General features: G+C 46.0%; 1 protein-coding gene across 2 annotated transcripts in view; it reads left to right on the forward strand.

Moving 5' to 3' along the window:
• Positions 1 to 316: 316 nt before the first annotated feature.
• The window catches only part of pdia5 (protein disulfide isomerase family A, member 5), a 64,361-nt gene continuing 49,470 nt past the window's right edge, over positions 317 to 15,207 (forward strand). Inside the window, exons 1-3 of one of the 2 annotated variants that reach the window (XM_024389681.2) lie at positions 317 to 439; positions 10,340 to 10,469; positions 14,329 to 14,416. In XM_024389681.2, coding sequence (XP_024245449.1) covers positions 374 to 439; positions 10,340 to 10,469; positions 14,329 to 14,416 — 284 coding nt within the window. In that variant the 5' untranslated portion in view covers positions 317 to 373. The remainder of the gene's footprint in view (positions 440 to 10,339; positions 10,470 to 14,328; positions 14,417 to 15,207) is intronic. The other variant, XM_024389683.2, reaches the window with a different exon arrangement.

Raw genomic sequence — 15,207 nt, forward strand, 5'->3', positions numbered from 1 at the left:
TGCAAAGGAGAAAGATAAATAAATAAATACAGTATGGGGATGAGGTAGATTGGTTGGGCTATTTACAGATGAGCTATGTACAAGTGCAGTGATCTGTGAGCTGCTCTGACAGCTGGTGCTTAATTTAGTTTAGGCTCAGTAACTCAGAATATCTAAGGTTAAAGTTATGTTTAGGCATTAAACTTAGACATCTAAAGGTTAGGCATTAACTCCAGAATGGTCAAGGTAAGGGTTAACGTCAACCTGCCTGAAATCAATGCCTGCAATGCCAACGATATCCTCCAAAACTACATTTCCTAAGCAGCTTTGCGGGCTGTTCAAGAATCCGTGGAAAACCGATTGCGCGTGCGTATCTAGACGTGGCAACGGCATCATGGCTTCTTGGAACCGCTACGGTAGTCGGATGAGAGAGCTGAAAATGTACACATTCGTCTTCTTGGTAAGTTGTTTGTGAAATATATATATAGAGACACCGATAAGCCTAATGTTTTAATTGCATGTGTTTTTTCAATATTTTTTATTAAACCTGCTAACGCCTGCGTGTCTTTTCCGCGTCTTCGTGAAGGCAACCAAAGTTGACAGCACGGCCTTAGCAATTTTAAATCAGAGGCTGAACTTGAGACTCAAAAATAGCCTAAACCTAAAAAACAAGTGAATATAGTATATCTCGCTGTAGTTACATACCGATATTCGCCAACATTTCATATTATTTGATCAAAAACGTCCTCGTGAATTGACTACCAGCACAAGGCATCTAGTGTCTCTCCCGAGAATGTATATTGAAATCTTTTGAGAACGCAAAATGAACCTGGTTGGACAGAGACTTGAAAATAATGAACGGTTATTCTGCAAAATCTACAATATAAGACAATCAATCTGTTACATGGCTGAAGATTTCAATTCAGGTTTCTATTCATCTGCATGCCTAGTTCAGTGCTATCCGGATTTCTTGGGAAATATATACCCTAATCATAACCCTTACCTAACCATTAGAAATGTCAACTTTAATGGGGGGTAGGGACGTCCCAAGGATCCCGGATAGCACTGACTGTTGCTTTACTGGTTAACCACCACCAATTTGCTACTTTTTTCTATGGTTGACGTGGTTTGCATTTCTGATCAAAATTTCCTTTAGATTCACTTCCAGCTAGCTATGTGATTCAACACAGTTTGGTTTATTATGACTCTCATGGGTATGTATGTATGTATGTTGGTCAGTCATTTTATAATATTTTATGATATATTGTTATACTTTAGTTTCATTGAGTGATTGATACATTCTTTACTTGTTACATGTAAAGTTTGCTACAAATGTAACTTAGTTGGTTGCTACAAAAAAATGTTACATTGCATTAGCCTACACTTTAACCAACTCCTCGCTCAGTCCTTGATAGACTGGTCACATAATGACTGGATTTCCACTTCATTCCAATCTTCGAGCCTTGTGCCCTGGGACCATTCCTGTTCAGCATCCTGTTGTATGGTTTAGTGGCTACCATGTCAAACAAAGGTGGGTGCTACTGTAGCCTACTGTTGTGCGATTGCAGGCAGGGAAATGACATCACAGTGGGTGTGTGTGGAGATTAAGGGAGACTGACTGCTCTGTCTCTGTGTATGCTGAAGACTGTCCCACTGTATTTCTTGCCTAGCTGCGTGTCAAAGCAATTTTTTAACTTCTTTAATCTGGATTGAGGGTCCTCTTCACCTCCCCATCATGGTGGGTTGGTCGGTTGCCTTAGTGCGGTGAGCCGCCACAACAAACACTAACCACCCTAGAGTTATTCATACATCAATGGCTCCATCTCCATCAATTACAGAGGACGGAACTCATTGGCTACATCCCAAATTGCACCCCATTTCCTATATAGTGCACTATTTTTGACCAGGACCCATAGGGAATAGAGTGCCATTTGCGACATCGGTCATTTGAGAGAGGTGTTCATAATCCATCTTCTGAGATCAGTGGTTGATAATTGAAAAGGGCCGCCACACACACGTTGATCTCCATTGCTGCTGTTCGTCTCATTAATCAAGAGCAAAATGGAGAGAGTTTGACAAACAGAACAGCAGTCTGATTTGCATTGATTCAGTACGGCCCCTAAAACCTAAAACGGGCCGGCTTTTATTAAGCAGATTTGTCACCCCAGATGGAGGGTAAGTGAGCTCTGGGAGAGTGAGCTGCCAGCCTGGGTCTCTCTGCTGGCTACTTAGTGTGTGTGGCATTTTTTACACTGATGTAACGTGACACTATTGTGGGGATAAAGGTTGGTGCAAAGTGTGATAATGGACTTAATATATTCAAATGCTCGGGCTCTGTCCCAAATTTTATTTTATTTATTTTATATCAACTTTATTTAACCAGGTAGGTCAGTTGAGAACAAGTTCTCAGTTACAACTGCGACCTGGCCAAGATAAAGCAAAGCAGTGCAACAAAAACAACAGAGTTACACATGGGATAAACAAACGTACAGTCAATAACACAATAGATAAATCTGTATACAGTGTGTGGAAATGAAGTAAGGAGGTAAGGCAATAAATAGGCCAATAGTGGCGAAAAAATGACAATTTAGCAATTAAACACTGGAGTGATATATGTGCAGATGAGGATGTGCAGGTAGAAATACTGGTGTGCAAAAGAGCAGAAAAACAAATATGGGGATGAGGTGGGTAGATGGGGTGGGCTATTTACAGATGGGCTGTGTACAGCTGCAGCGATCGGAAATCTGCTCTGACACCAGACGCTTAAAGTTAGTGAGGGAGATAGAAGTCTCCAACTTCAGTGATTTTTGCAATTTGTTCCAGTCATTGGCAGCCGAAGGTGGAGTTGGCTTTGGGGATGACCAGTGAAATATACCAGCTGGAGCGTGTACTACAGGTGGGTGCTGCTATGGTGACCAATGAGCTGAGATAAGGGGAGCTTTACCAAGCAAAGACTTATAGATGACCTGGTACCAGTGGGTTTGGCAACGAAGATGAAGCAAGGGCCAGCCAACGAGAGCATACAGGTCGCAGTGGTGGGTAGTATATGGGGCTTTGGTGACAAAACGGATGGCACTGTGATAGACTGCATCCAATTTGCTGAGTAGAGTGTTGGAGGCTATTTTGTAAATCACATCGCCAAAGTCAAGGATCGGTAGGATAGTCAGTTTTACGAGGGTATGTTTTGCAGCATGAGTGAAGGAGGCTTTGTTGCGAAATAGGAAGCCGATTCTAGATATCATTTTGGATTGGAGATGCTTAATGTGAGTCTGCAAGGAGAGTTTACAGTCTAACCAGACACCTAGGTATTTGTAATTGTCAACATATTCTAAGTCAGAATCGTCCAGAGTAGTGATGCTAGTCGGGCTGGCGGTGCTGGTAGCGATCAGTTGAAGAGCATGCATTTAGTTTTACTAGCATTTAAGAGCAGTTGGAAGCCACGGAAGGAGTGTAGTATCGCTTTGAAGCTCGTCTGGAGGTGTGGGTGGGTGGGGGGCTGTTGACCGTGGTGAGGCTAGCCAGTTGGAAAGCATGGCCTGCCATAGAGAAATGCTTATTGAAATTCTCCTTTATCGTAGATTTATCGGTGGTGACATTGTTTCCTAGTCTCAGTGCAGTGGGCAGCTGGGAGGAGGTGCTCTGATTCTCCATGAACTTTAGTGTCCCAAAACTTTTTTGAATTAGTGCTGCAGAATGCAAATTTCTGTTTGAAAAAGCTAGCCTTTGCTTTCCTAACTGCCTGTCTATATTGGTTCTTAACTTCCCTGAAAAGTTGCATATCGCGTGGAATATTCGCAGCTAATACAGTACGCCACAGGATGTTTTTGTGCTGGTCAAGGGCAGTCAAGTCTGGAGTGAACCAAGGGCTATATCTGTTCTTAGTTGTAGATTTTTTTAAAGGGACATGCTTATTGAAGATGGTTAGGAAAGCACTTTTTTAAAGAATAACCAGGCATCCTCTACTGACGGGATGAGGTCAATATCCTTCCAGGATACCCGGGCCAGGTTGATTAGGAAGGCCTGCTCGCAGAAATGTTTCAGGAAGTGTTTTGACAGTGATGAGGGGTGGTCTTTTCACCGCGGACCGATAACGGACACAGGCAATGAGGCTGTGATCGCTGATATCCTGGTTGAAAACAGCGGAGGTGTTAGAGGGTAAGTTGGTCAGGATGATATCTATGATGGTGCCCATGTTTACGGATTTGGGGTTGTACTTGGTAGCTTCCTTGAGAATTTGTGTGAGATTGAGGGCATCTAGCTTAGATTGTAGGACGGCCGGTGTGGTACGCTATCCTCTGTATATAGTGCACTACTTTAGACCAGAGTCCTATGGGCCCTGCCCTGGTCAAAGTAGAGCACTATACATAAGATGCCATTTAGGACGCAGTTGCAGGAGGCACTACAGAAAGAGCTGCCTGCCTGTCTTATTGGAAATGTCACCTAGCTGTGATACGGCATATGAAGTGAATTTGATCAATAATCAAAGGATTTGCAATAGATTCTAATTCTGGACTGGGACTAAGAGGAATTCATGGGCTAAGTCTGACCCATTATGTTTGCCTGACTAAAAGACCCTGTCTGTATTGGTGACCTGATGGTTCCTGTACCTGGATGGATAACAAATGCTGAAACATTTACAGTTAAAAATATAAAAACAGTGTAATGTTTTATATTTTAAGTTAAAAATCCTATAATCCCTAAAAGTGTGTATGCAAACAGGAAGACATGAATTGGATTTATTGGTGTAGCGAGAGGGTTAGTTTGAGTTGGTTAGGGAGTAGAGCTATCTTCAGAAACAAATCACCACCTCTTCAGCCTCAAATTCTGTCCCATGAGAGATCTGACGATCGTTGAGTTTTGAGGAATCAATGCTTAAACTATTAGAAATAGCTAAAACAAAGACATAATCCAATGTGTTACAGTTACAGCCACAGCCACATCATGAAACAAGAGCCTAACAGCCAAGGGGCCTGTTTTTCACCCTCATTACATTCACTTCTCACTAAGACATCCCTGAGGCTATGAAGATGAGCTAGCATGCAGTCTATTCCCCTGTCTCTGTCTGTCTCCAGCACTAGGGAGTGTGGTCTCTAGTCTAAACCTGTCCTCCTGCTGATCACTAGGGTGTGTGGTCTCTAGTCTAAACCTGTCCTCCTGCTGATCACTAGGGAGTGTGGTCTCTAGTCTAAACCTGTCCTCCTGCTGATCACTAGGGAGTGTGGTCTCTAGTCTAAACCTGTCCTCCTGCTGATCACTAGGGTGTGTGGTCTCTAGTCTAAACCTGTCCTCCTGCTGATCACTAGGGAGTGTGGTCTCTAGTCTAAACCTGTCCTCCTGCTGATCACTAGGGAGTGTGGTCTCTAGTCTAAACCTGTCCTCCTGCTGATCACTAAACCTGTCCTCCTGCTGATCACTAGGGTGTGTGGTCTGCTGATCACTAGGGTGTGTGGTCTCTCTAAACCTGTCCTCCTGCTGATCACTAGGGTGTGTGGTCTCTAGTCTAAACCTGTCCTCCTGCTGATCACTAGGGAGTGTGGTCTCTAGTCTAAACCTGTCCTCCTGCTGATCACTAGGGAGTGTGGTCTCTAGTCTAAACCTGTCCTCCTGCTGATCACTAGGGAGTTTGGTCTCTAGTCTAAACCTGTCCTCCTGCTGATCACTAGGGTGTGTGGTCTCTAGTCTAAACCTGTCCTCCTGCTGATCACTGGTCTCTCTAAACCTGTCCTCCTGCTGATCACTAGGGTGTGTGGTCTCTAGTCTAAACCTGTCCTCCTGCTGATCACTAGGGTGTGTGGTCTCTAGTCTAAACCTGTCCTCCTGCTGATCACTAGGGAGGATGGTCTCTAGTCTAAACCTGTCCTCCTGCTGATCACTAGGGAGTGTGGTCTCTAGTCTAAACCTGTCCTCCCAGTCCTCTAGTCTAAACCTGTCCTCCTGATCACTAGGGAGTGTGGTCTCTAGTCTAAACCTGTCCTCCTGCTGATCACTAGGGAGTGTGGTCTCTAGTCTAAACCTGTCCTCCTGCTGATCACTAGGGTGTGTGGTCTCTAGTCTAAACCTGTCCTCCTGCTGATCACTAGGGTGTGTGGTCTCTAGTCTAAACCTGTCCTCCTGCTGATCACTAGGGTGTGTGGTCTCTAGTCTAAACCTGTCCTCCTGCTGATCACTAGGGTGTGTGGTCTCTAGTCTAAACCTGTCCTCCTGCTGATCACTAGGGTGTGTGGTCTCTAGTCTAAACCTGTCCTCCTGCTGATCACTAGGGTGTGTGGTCTCTAGTCTAAACCTGTCCTCCTGCTGATCACTAGGGAGGATGGTCTCTAGTCTAAACCTGTCCTCCTGCTGATCACTAGGGAGGATGGGAGTGTGGTCTCTAGTCTAAACCTGTCCTCCTGCTGATCACTAGGGAGTTTGGTCTCTAGTCTAAACCTGTCCTCCTGCTGATCACTAGGGAGTTTGGTCTCTAGTCTAAACCTGTCCTCCTGCTGATCACTAGGGAGTTTGGTCTCTAGTCTAAACCTGTCCTCCTGCTGATCACTGTGTGGTCTCTAGTCTAAACCTGTCCTCCTGCTGATCACTAGGGTGTGTGGTCTCTAGTCTAAACCTGTCCTCCTGCTGATCACTAGGGTGTGTGGTCTCTAGTCTAAACCTGTCCTCCTGCTGATCACTAGGGTGTGTGGTCTCTAGTCTAAACCTGTCCTCCTGCTGATCACTAGGGAGTGTGGTCTCTAGTCTAAACCTGTCCTCCTGCTGATCACTAGGGAGTGTGGTCTCTAGTCTAAACCTGTCCTCCTGCTGATCACTCTAAACCTGTCCTCCTGCTGATCACTAGGGTGTGTGGTCTCTAGTCTAAACCTGTCCTCCTGCTGATCACTAGGGTGTGTGGTCTCTAGTCTAAACCTGTCCTCCTGCTGATCACTAGGGAGTGTGGTCTCTAGTCTAAACCTGTCCTCCTGCTGATCACTAGGGTGTGTGGTCTCTAGGTCCTCCTGCTGATCACTAGGGAGGATGGTCTCTAGTCTAAACCTGTCCTCCTGCTGATCACTAGGGAGTGTGGTCTCTAGTCTAAACCTGTCCTCCTGCTGATCACTAGGGAGTTTGGTCTCTAGTCTAAACCTGTCCTCCTGCTGATCACTAGGGAGTTTGGTCTCTAGTCTAAACCTGTCCTCCTGCTGATCACTAGGGAGTTTGGTCTCTAGTCTAAACCTGTCCTCCTGCTGATCACTAGGGAGTGTGGTCTCAAGTCTAAACCTGTCCTCCTGCTGATCACTAGGGTGTGTGGTCTCTAGTCTAAACCTGTCCTCCTGCTGATCACTAGGGAGGATGGTCTCTAGTCTAAACCTGTCCTCCTGCTGATCACTAGGGAGTGTGTGTGTGCGCATGACTGAGTGCGGTGTATTGTGAAGGCAGACAGTCCTGTCATTAGGATGCTGCTCACATTGACACACAGCAGTGCCCTCATGTCATGGCCCAAGCCAAACGAGGGGAAGCTTTAGTAATAGGTAGTGTAGGGGAACCAACCAATGCACCGATTGCCAGGTGGCAGCCCAGCCATTGATAGGACTTGTTGCAGTATTGGCTGCCTGTCAAATGTCAGGGGATGTGATGCGTGAGCGGCGAGCACAACAATGTCAATGGTCCAGAAAAGGTTTGCAAATCCTCTCCTCATTCTGTGTGTTGCTCCATCCATCCTGATGTCCGTGTCCCTCTCCCATGCTCACATCCTCTCCCATGCTCACATCCTCTCCCATGCTCACATCCTCTCCCATGCTCACATCCTCTCCCATGCTCACATTCTCTCTATTCTCCACTCTATATAGTACTGCTTTCATTTCACCATAATACTATCCTCATCCTGTGAATATGATTGTGTTCTGTTTATGATTCTTTCTGTTGATCTTCTCAACAGTATGCATTATGCATACCCACTCTGCAAATGAGCCTGGAGAAATGTGATCGTCGGGGGCAGAAATCATCACCAGCCTTTCTTACATTTGTAAAGGGTCCAATGTTCATGTAGCTGTGAAATAGGCCTGCCTCAGTACAAGAGCTTCCTCCAGATGCTCTCAAATCGGTCCCGCAGTCATAGCCGAGGACTGACTCGGTCCCGCAGTCATAGCCGAGGACTGACTCGGTCCCGCAGTCATAGCCGAGGACTGGCTCTGTCCCGCAGTCATAGCCGAGGACTGGCTCGGTCCCGCAGTCATAGCCGAGGACTGGCTCGGTCCCGCAGTCATAGCCGAGGACTGGCTCGGTCCCGCAGTCATAGCCGAGGACTGGCTCGGTCCCGCAGTCATAGCCGAGGACTGGCTCGGTCCCGCAGTCATAGCCGAGGACTGGCTCGGTCCCGCAGTCATAGCCGAGGACTGGCTCGGTCCCGCAGTCATAGCCGAGGACTGGCTCGGTCCCGCAGTCATAGCCGAGGACTGGCTCGGTCCCGCAGTCATAGCCGAGGACTGGCTCGGTCCCGCAGTCATAGCCGAGGACTGGCTCGGTCCCGCAGTCATAGCCGAGGACTGGCTCGGTCCCGCAGTCATAGCCGAGGACTGGCTCGGTCCCGCACAAACTTCAATACTACTTTTGTCTGTTGCCTTAACTACTCTTTTGTATACAGTTAGTTCATACTCCCACATTGTCTCACAAATGGATGCATTTCCAAATCCCATTTAGCACAGCTATCAGTCAAACTCTTTTGTGAGGTAGGCTACAGTACGGTGGATACATATTATCCCCACTTAAGTAAGTTGTACTTTAAAGCTCCCCTTTCATTCTGCACAGTAGTTGCTTCAGTGCCTCCTCTCTCCACTCTCCCTTTCTCAGATGGTCTAGCCAAGCAGAGTAGTAGTAGTGGACTGGTGTTGGATGAGGACAGGCTCGAGGGGAGTGAGGACAGGCTCGAGGGGAGTGAGGACAGGCTCGAGGGGAGTGGGGAGAGGCTCGAGGGGAGTGGGGAGAGGCTCGAGGGGAGTGGGGAGAGGCTCGTGGGGAGAGGCTGGAGGGGAGTGGGGACAGGCTCGAGGGGAGTGGGGAGAGGCTCGAGGGGAGAGGCTCGAGGGGAGTGAGGACTTGCTTGAGGGGAGTGGGGACAGGCTCGAGGGGAGTGGGGACATGCTCGTGGGGAGAGGCTCGAGGGGAGTGGGGAGCGGCTCGAGGGGAGTGGGGAGCGGCTCGAGGGGAGTGGGGAGCGGCTCGAGGGGAGAGGGGAGTGGGGAGCGGCTCGTGGGGAGCGGCTCGAGGGGAGAGGGGAGTGGGGAGCGGCTCGTGGGGAGCGGCTCGAGGGGAGTGGGGAGCGGCTCGAGGGGAGTGGGGAGCGGCTCGAGGGGAGTGGGGAGCGGCTCGAGGGGAGTGGGGAGGGAGAGGCTCGAGGGGAGTGGCTCGAGGGGAGGGGAGTGCCTCGGCTCGTGGGGAGTGGCTCGTGGGGAGGGGTGGAGAGGCACGGGTAGATGGCAGAGGAGGAGAGATGTTGTCGGATAAGAGGAGAGGTGGTGTGGAGAATAGTAGCGGTGTCGCTCGGCCGGCCCTGAGAGCCCATTTTATAATTACCCCTTACTGTCATCTCCACACACCCGTCGTGGAGTCTCCGACCGAGGGGACATCACCTTGTCATCTCCTCAACACTGCCGTCCGATACCACGGCCCCCAGCCTCCCACATCCAACACCTAGAGACAGGAGGAGGAAATGAGATAGATGCCCCCTCTAGAGTTCATCAGTCATCCAGACAGGGAAGAAGAAAACAAGATGACGCTTCACTTCTTCATTCTACGTTTTAATTGAAATGTACTGACGAGAATCTGTTGAATTCCTGTCACGCCCATACGAGGTATCCAGCATGGGAAATTAAAAAACTCTGCCCGACAGGTGCTTGTTTTGATATCACGTTACAGTATATCGCTCATCACTTGATTTGATGAATGAGGATATTGGTAGCTAATTTTGTACTCCATCGGGGATTGGGCGACTGGGACATGATTTGATGAGTGATAGGATGGAGCTTGTTTGAATGTCTCAGGGAAGATTTTAATAGCATACTCCTTGCGTTGTCTCCTTCTCAAAACCTATTGGAGGAGGTCAGAGGGGAAGGACCTCTGGCTTTCTCATCCAATGGGTTTTGAGAAGGAGACAAGGAGAGAGGACTCAAAGAATATGTAATCGGTATCTTCTCACAGTCGGACACAATGAGATGAGAATCTGTCTTTGTTTCGACTTTGATGCTGAACACCTACACAAGGTTTTGTTTTGAACATCAGGTGTCTGGCAATCTCATAATATCACAAAAGTGACCGGTCTTCTGCATTGAAGCATCTGATGTGTGAGTTGGTCACTCTGAATAAATACAGTATCTATCCATCAATATGTCTTCAGGTGTGCCTGGTGCCGGTGCTGCAGGCGGCTGTAAAGGTCTCTCCTCTCATAGAGAAGGTCAGCGAACACAAGGACTTCAAGAAGCTTCTCCGGACTCGAACCAATGTCCTGGTGCTCTACACTAAGTCAGGTGTGTCAGTGGGCAATACTTTAGGCCCTTTGTAGTAAAAATGATATGTGAAGTTAGATATGCCTGCCTTTGTTTACACCAATCTCGAATAGTGGTCTGTTATTATCTCTGATCCATCACTTGTAATGGGAGATGAACAACATTCTGGAAGGACCGTGATTGACCTGCATGCTTGTCGGCTTGTGACGTCTCCTTGGATTTTTTTTTTAGCAGAGAACAATGTACTTGAACAGAAAAAGACACCCAAACTAAAGGGGTCAAATAAAGTCCTAAAACTGCGTTCACCTATAGCCATTAGGGAAATCAGCCTCTCTTGCATTTAATTCCATTTTAATTTGCATATTTCACGCCAGAAGAAAGTGCTCAGCTCAGTTCACCGTGTGTTTGCCGTTGTGTGTCAGGGCTCGACATTAAGTCTGGTCTGTTTGCCTGGGGCAAGTAAAAAAGCAGATTGTAGATTTAAGTAAATAAAAATCACTATCAAACGATTTAGGTTACTCCGATCATAATTGGATCAGTGTCCTACAGATGTGATATCTGGCTCACTGTCCTCCCAATTTCTGCACAATGCCTTCAGAGTATAATTATTGTAGGCCTGCATTGACAGACACCAGCGGTCTTTCAATCATGCAGTCGCAAAATTAGTTTTTGAGATCAAAGCAAGCCGTGTTTGCACATTTGTTGATAATAATTGCTGGTGAGTTATTTGCCCAGATATAGCAAATTTTTGGTCAGCAACGACAATCCTGAAAACATCATGGTCTGTGAATTACCTGTGTGTGGGCCTTTACCAGAGGAGAGAGGGAGACATTTGCGCAGCAGGTAAAATAATGATATACAGACTAATTAGATAGCCATTTCAAAACAGTTTGTTATATTATCTAGTTAACTATTTATCTATTAGCATGCATTAATGTCATTGTCATGTCCGATAACTTTCCACCGGCGCTAGTATAGAACCGCAAATGGCCAACAAACACGCAGTTGATGAAACCATGCTGCATACTTCGGTTGTAAAACCATCTCTAGTGCTCATCATTGGCTTTCTCCTCTATTTAATACTGGCCATGTCATTCTGACAGAGTCAAAAAATATTCTTAGAATAGCCTAATTAACTAGTAACTCCTATGCTGTCAAGATCTCCCCTGAACACTGAATATTTTAACCTTCCAAATAGACTTAGTAGTTATCTACCTCGCCCACCTTAGCCAGTTGATCGCTGGTTCATTGAATGAGGGAATTTATTTTATAAAGGCATAAAAAGTGCTTGGTTGTATTTGTAATGTTGCAAGGTGGCCAACCCTCCTCCTGGAGAGTCCAGAAGAGCTACAGGGATGCAGGCTTTTGCTCAGGAGATATAATACATGGGATCAAACACCAGCAGCCTTCCATTGTCACTGAGCCCAGCAGCCAGCCTTCCATTGTCACTGAGCCCAGCAGCCAGCCTTCCATTGTCACTGAGCCCAGCAGCCAGCCTTCCATTGTCACTGAGCCCAGCAGCCAGCCTTCCATTGTCACTGAGCCCAGCAGCCAGCCTTCCATTGTCACTACCAGTGATAATAATGATGTTTATTGTGAAGTTATTCCTTGCATTATACAACACAAATTTCAGTCACCTTTTTGGCCCATGGTGTTCCAGACCAGTTTTTATTTTTGGACAAGCGACTTGAGCTTTCTGACAAGTGAATAACCAGTCCTACAGTGGCTAAAAAAGTTCATGTCAAGCCCTGCTGTGTGTCGTGTGATGCTCTGTCAGCATAATCTCCCTCTCGGTGCACAGGAAGAGGCCCCTCAAGGCCCCACCAATCCCATGAATTATGTGTGTACATACGAGCCTCCACATGTATTTGTTTCATAATTCATGAGCCATTTCAGACCGTGTTAGGTCATTGGTTAATACTTGCACGTATCAAACGCCGCCCCGTGATTGATTGCTTGCCGTTTCTGTGGCGCTGCGTTCTGGCACCCCCCCCCGGCATCTCCCTCTTTCTACTAAGGGTAGTGGGTCCCAAATGGCAATCTATTCTCTACATCCCAAATGGCACCTTATTCCCTATATAGTGCACTACCTTTGGGACGCACAATGGGTCCCTAATCCTCAGTATCATGGCAATGCCTGCAAAGCTAAATATAGACGAGATGTCCATAGAACCAGGAAGTATGTGAAAGTGATGTTGTTGAGCAGGGACTAAACAACCACAGTTATTTTACTGATTTGAGTCCACATTGTGTCTCAATGGACATTGTGTAATGTTGCACGGTATTGTTACAGTACAGTTTATTAGAGTTTATTCTTTGATGGTTTTCTCAGTAGGCGTTGACCTATGTTGTGTTTATGATACTTGTAACATGTTGGAAGTAGACTAGTGAACGCTCGGCTAGGTGATGTCACAAGGTGATTGGTGGTACTTGGTGATGCTTGCGTATACCCTCCTGTGATTTGATGTTTGAGTTCATAGTCCCATGTTTTGAGTGTTGTGACCTCTGACCTTCAGTGAATTACAGGGTTTTGGATTCTTGAGTATTGAAAGCTGGTGAGCTGAGTAATATAACCCATATTGTAATGAAAGGTGTATTGTAACTCCACCTGTTGTAACTAGAGGTCGACCGATTCATCGGAATGGCCGATTAATTAGGGCCGATTTCAAGAAATCTTTGGACACCGGTATTTTTGGACACCAATTTTGCCGATTTAAAAAATACTTTCATTTTTTTTACACCTTTTTATTTAATCTTTCTTTAACTAGGCAAGTCAGTTAAGAACACATTCTTATTTTCAATGACGGCAGCTCGGGGGACCCAATCTTACAGTTAACTAGTCCAGCGCAATAACGACCTGCCTCTCTCTCGTTGCACTCCAAGAAGCCTGCCTGTTGCGCGAATGCAGTAAGCCAAGGTAAGTTGATAGCTAGCATTAAACTTATCTTATAAAAAACAATCAATCATAATCACTAGTTAACTACACATGGTTGATGATATTACTAGATATTATCTAGCGTGTCATGCGTTGCGTAAAATCTGACTGAGCATACAAGTATCTAAGTATCTGACTGAGCGGTGGTAGGCAGAAGCAGGCTCCTAAACATTCATTCAAACAGCACTAAAGTATCAAGTATTGCGCTGTTTATGACTTTAAGCATATCAACTCCCGAGATGAGGCTGGTGTAACCGAAGTGAAATGGCTGGCTAGTTAGCGCACGCTAATAGCATTTCAAACATCACTCGCTCTAAGCCTTCTAGTATTTCTTCCCCTTGCTCTGCATGGGTAACGCTGCTTCGATGGTGGCTGTTGTCGTTGTGTTGCTGGTTCGAGCCCAGGGAGGAGCGAGGAGAGGGACGGAGGCTATACTGTTACACTGGCAATACTAAAGTGCCTATAAGAACATCCAAAAGTCAAAGGTTAATGAAATACAAATGGTATAGAGAGAAATAGTCCTATGATTCCTATAATAACTACAACCTAAAACTTCTTACCTGGGAATATTGAAGACTCATGTTAAAAGGAACCACCAGCTTTCATATGTTCTCATGTTCTGAGCAAGGAACTTCATCGTTAGCTTTCTTACAGGGCACATATTGCACTTTTACTTTCTTCTCCAACACCTTGTTTTTGCATTATTTAAACCAAATTGAACATGTTTCATTATTTGAGGCTAAATTGATTTTATTGATGTATTATATTAAGTTAAAATAAGTGTTCATTCAGTATTGTTGTAATTGTCATTATTACAAATACAATTTTAAAAATCAGCGATTTAATCGGTATTGTTTTTTTTTTGGTCCTCCAATAATCGGTATCGGCATTGAAAAATCATAATCGTAACCTACTCCTGTCCTCGTATCTTGTGTATGTAAATAGCTACCTCTGGGGACTCTAAGCTGAAGCTGCTGTCTGACGTGGCCCAGGTTATCAAAGGACAGGGCACCATCGCTTGGGTCAACTGTGGGTAAGTACAGGATTGATTGGTTGGTTGATTGATTTAATTACAGTATGGCATGCATTATCACTTCAGTCACCATGTCACGTACTGTAGGTCATATGTCACGTCCAAGGGATTTTCCAAAAAGCATTTTAGGTTAGCTATTGAAGCCTAGGTCAGCTGCATGCCGTTGTCATATCTATTTACATCATCTCTCCACTGCACTTCTAATCGATGTGTCTCTGCTTGGCGTATCCCTCTGGAGATTGGAGAAGAGACACTCATTAAAATAGGGAGTCTCGCACTCTCCACATCCTGCTGAGGGCTGGAGAGAGGAGGAGAATGGTCTCTTCACAGCCACAGTTTGTGTATGTGCGTGACTGTGTGCATGCTCGTTCTGTCTGTGTTCGTAAGTAAGGGGTTGTCTGAATGAGTATGAATGAGTCATGGTGTGGGAACACGAGCGTTCCTGTCCCTGTCAGGTCTGGGCAGATGAACGATTTGGAACTTATTCTCTGGAAGTGTTCTTACTGGGAGGATCCATCACACTCCCAAGACACACTAGAGGAATTGTTTTCCTTAAGAAATGTTTAACTATTTTTCCCCTTATCTGACTCCACTGTAGTTGTTTTTCTGCCATTTTAACTCTGTTTTTTATACCTGTCAACCTCAACCTTGAGCCATCTTCGTGCTCCGGAGAAAATCCTTCAAACAGAAAGCTACAAAGGAATCAAGATTACCCCTCTGACACCTACCACTCAAAGCATCCCTCAACAAAAAAAATGCTAGCCTTTCCAAGATGGAAGATGGATGACGGA

Source organism: Oncorhynchus tshawytscha, linkage group LG26 (genome assembly GCF_018296145.1).
Source record: "Oncorhynchus tshawytscha isolate Ot180627B linkage group LG26, Otsh_v2.0, whole genome shotgun sequence".
Taxonomy (NCBI): Eukaryota; Metazoa; Chordata; class Actinopteri; order Salmoniformes; family Salmonidae; genus Oncorhynchus; species Oncorhynchus tshawytscha.